Raw genomic sequence first — 3522 nt, forward strand, 5'->3', positions numbered from 1 at the left:
AGTGAATAATATCTAAAAGTTGAGTTTCTTCTCTTTTACATTCTCGGGGAACTCTTGTGTCCCAAAAAAGGATCCGTCAAAATGTATTCGAATAGCAAGAAAACCGCTAAAGAAACGGTATATCATGCCTTATCACATGTTTTTTTTTGTTTTTTGTTTGTTTTTTTTTACATTTTTATTCTACATAAATGGCAAGCGTAGCAGGTCTTCTTCGTTTTAATTGCAACTGGGAATAGCATGATTTTGTATTCTAACTTCAACATCAATATCAAAACGTACGAAACGATATTTCTATACAAATCCCCACCATAAATACAAACCAGGGTTTTTGACACCATGTGCTTTTTCAGTAAAACTAGAATTTGTATATTTTCTTACCTTGACATCGGTCATTGGCAAAATAAGATTTTTAAAAACATTCTGGTTCTACACTTAAGTACTTTGAAGTAAATGCTAAAAGATGCTTAAGTTTTTGATTGACAATCTGTTTAGCTTTTAAAGATCAGGTCTTGTAACAATTTATCGGAATTCCAAAGGGTACTAGTTAAGCCACATTCATATACATGTTTTTAAATTCATATGATGCAGAAATTGTTCAAAAACATATGCATAGGAAGAAGAAAACACTTGTTGTAATCTTTATATCTCGACATTTAAAAATATCAACGATGCATTACCAATTTAAAATAGAAATTTCTCTTCGGATGTCGACTCTATGTATCCTAGTGAACTTGAAATAAAATTTAGTGTCTGCTAACGATGTTTAATCGTTAATGTTTTTATTAATGTACACTATAATGGCAAACAACTAAATTTTATGTCAAACCAGATGACTTTTCTATTGTCAACCTTCACTTGCACACGATGTTAACATCCTAGAGCTACTTATTTGATATTCACATATTTGTATTTGTTATTCTTTTTTTTACTTTTCATAGTCCAATACCTAAAAATTTAATTAGCTATTGTTTCCCCAAGGGCTCGATGATTCCAAAATTTAGAATCTATACTACCTTGTAAAGCCTCCACGCAAGTTTCAATTTGTCTGGTCGAGTGAAAACTTTGACAGAATATTTTACTTTAACACAAGGAATGCTAATAAACTTTTTTTATTGCGTAAAATTTATATGCACATTTTCTCTTCTTTACCTATTCATTCCAAAGGTTGTCTACAAAAAAGAAACAACATTTTTTATCCAGCTATTGTTGCGAGTTAAAAGTTTGTATACTTGTTATAAAAAATAAAGAAACCAAAATACGATCCAAATCCCCGAATTTAAAATTAATGATATCAAATCTCAATGATAATTTTTTTTCATGATTTGTTGTCTAATTCATTAACGTACCAAAGGTTTCACAAATAAAGCGCAGCTTGTGTTCACACTCATTCCATTGTCCTCTTTTGTGACCTGGATAGTTCATTTGTGCATAATCCTCACCAACACTGTCCGGTTGTCTTGGCATCCAGTTTGTGTAGGTCACTGGCTTTCCTGTTGAGAAGAACCACCATCTTCCTTCCACAGACAGGTCGTTTAAATCCAACCATAATTCTTCTGCATAAACAAATTATTTAAACAAGAATCAAATAAAGTAGACTCTGTGGTGTTTTTTTTAAATAAATATTATATATCGAGTCGATATATGAATGAAATAACTATTGTTATTGATAAATCGTAGTTTATTTGTCTGAATGTCGTACTGAAAGCTATATCATTTTTTTTTCCTCTCATGTAGAAGTTTTTGAGTAAATATTTCTTCCTAAAGAAGATTGAAGTTGGTCGGCTATTAATAGCTGAAATATTATCTGCTCTCTTAGTCATTTTTAAAAGAAAAGTTATATAGATATACCTCTGGAGAAAGTTTTTACTAGCCACTCATTTTCTTCCTTATTCTCGATTCTTACTAAGGTAGCTTTTTGTAATCTGCAGAACATCTGACAAAAAAATTCATTAGTTTGTATTTTTTGTTGCTCATATTTTTTTTTGTATAAAAGAAAAAAAAGTGTATCTTGCTTGAGCTCAAAACCAGTCTTGTTTTTGAGCAAACTCTCTGTAGCAGTGTCCTCTGAAACGCTTCCAGCCGTTCTTACAAGTTCCTGTATAATTAGTTCATGACATAAATTGCTTTCTACCAATTGCAAATATACAAAGTGTGTAATACAAATTTATCACCTACATACGGAGTTTATGTACATGTATCTCAGTTGATTCGATACGCAAAATCATTCTCTACGTATGAACAAATTCTAAAACGAGGTACAAAATTAACAAACAAGTTGATGAAACAAGAATTTCGGTTGTCTCGTTTAAAGTCATCAGCTTGTTAGTTCTATGCTTTATACAATGACCTTGTCAGCAACTACTTTTTTTCATTGAGTTAAATGCTGACTGTCCGTGTTTGCTCTGCTCTTATTTTGTACTGTTTTATGGACTTCGATATAAAATACTGTTTGTTATCTCTATATCTTTCATGCAAGTAACATAACAGAGAACTTTTTACAGAACTCTGTATGTATCACACCGTTAAGAACCGACTTCGTACACCAAAAAAAATTCCTTAATGAAAAACTTCATGAAAAAAACCCAAACATTTCTTAACCTTTGTTTCTATCTTTTCCCGTCAGTTGTTTGACGCTGATCTCAATCTGACGCAATGTTGAAAGCATTTTCCCATCACATGAACTACTTTGACTAGATTGACAGCCGCTAAATGTACATCCGCGACCGGAGCACTCAGTCTCAAATACAGCAGACTACAAATACAAAAGTAAAAAAAAAATTAATTGAAAACATTTGTTTTGTCTATGTGTGAAGTTTCATTCCATTATAAATAGATTTAGTGAAATTCATATTAATCAATTAAAAATCAACATGATCTGCCACTATGGATCTCGCTCAAAAACATTGTAACGTCAAACACAACGTCGACAAAGTTTCCCAAAACTGTGTAATCGACTAAATGGTTTCATTCGAATTAATTTTCAAACCCCTATCCAATTTTCATGAGTCTGGAGAGATCAAATGAAAATGTTCCAAAGAATGTTACTTTGTTTTTACATTCTTTATAGTAAGCTTTCTCGTCTTTATAAAGTAATTAACGACTGCAAGAAATTGGTAATTATTTCTTACCTTCAACATCCTGTTTTGTTTCTGAATGGACGTGAATAATTTGAAATGGAGATCGGAAATGTTATTTCTCAGTAGATCATTAGTAGTTACAGCTGCTGCTGAACCTCTTAGTTCTACTCCAATAATTAGTACAATTGATAGCATCTTACTTCTAATCGCCATGACTCAAAACCAACAGGGCTATAGAAATATTCTTATTCCTATTTATATAGTTCATACATTCTTGCTCCTCGGGGAAAATTGTCAAGTTGCGTGTAATATTCGACATTTGAAAGAGAACAATAACATGCAATTATCTCATTATATTTTAAATACATGTTTATAAGATACAATTCGTGTGTATGAGTTTTAAAAGTAATGAAGGATCAGGAGATAACGAACAGTATTCAATCTC

At 31.5% G+C, this 3522-nt stretch overlaps 2 protein-coding genes across 2 annotated transcripts; both read right to left on the minus strand.

The window, feature by feature from the left end:
• Positions 1–1111: 1111 nt before the first annotated feature.
• LOC134256582 (collectin-12-like) lies at positions 1112–1933 on the minus strand. The gene is made up of 3 exons (XM_062739265.1): positions 1849–1933; positions 1347–1553; positions 1112–1169 (listed from the first exon to the last, which is right to left on the minus strand). Exons 1-3 carry the CDS (start codon positions 1931–1933, stop codon positions 1150–1152), a joined length of 312 nt encoding a protein of 103 aa, XP_062595249.1. The 3' UTR covers positions 1112–1149.
• An 80-nt stretch (positions 1934–2013) lies between these two features.
• On the minus strand, positions 2014–3290 carry LOC134256583 (uncharacterized). The gene is made up of 3 exons (XM_062739266.1): positions 3129–3290; positions 2599–2752; positions 2014–2095 (listed from the first exon to the last, which is right to left on the minus strand). The coding sequence occupies exons 1-3, from the start codon at positions 3288–3290 to the stop codon at positions 2019–2021; spliced, it is 393 nt and encodes a 130-aa protein (XP_062595250.1). The 3' UTR covers positions 2014–2018.
• Positions 3291–3522: the final 232 nt, after the last annotated feature.

Source organism: Saccostrea cucullata, unplaced genomic scaffold (assembly GCF_032062105.1).
Source record: "Saccostrea cucullata isolate Sc308-1 unplaced genomic scaffold, CSIRO_AGI_Scuc_v1 ctg992, whole genome shotgun sequence".
Classification (NCBI taxonomy): Eukaryota; Metazoa; Mollusca; class Bivalvia; order Ostreida; family Ostreidae; genus Saccostrea; species Saccostrea cuccullata.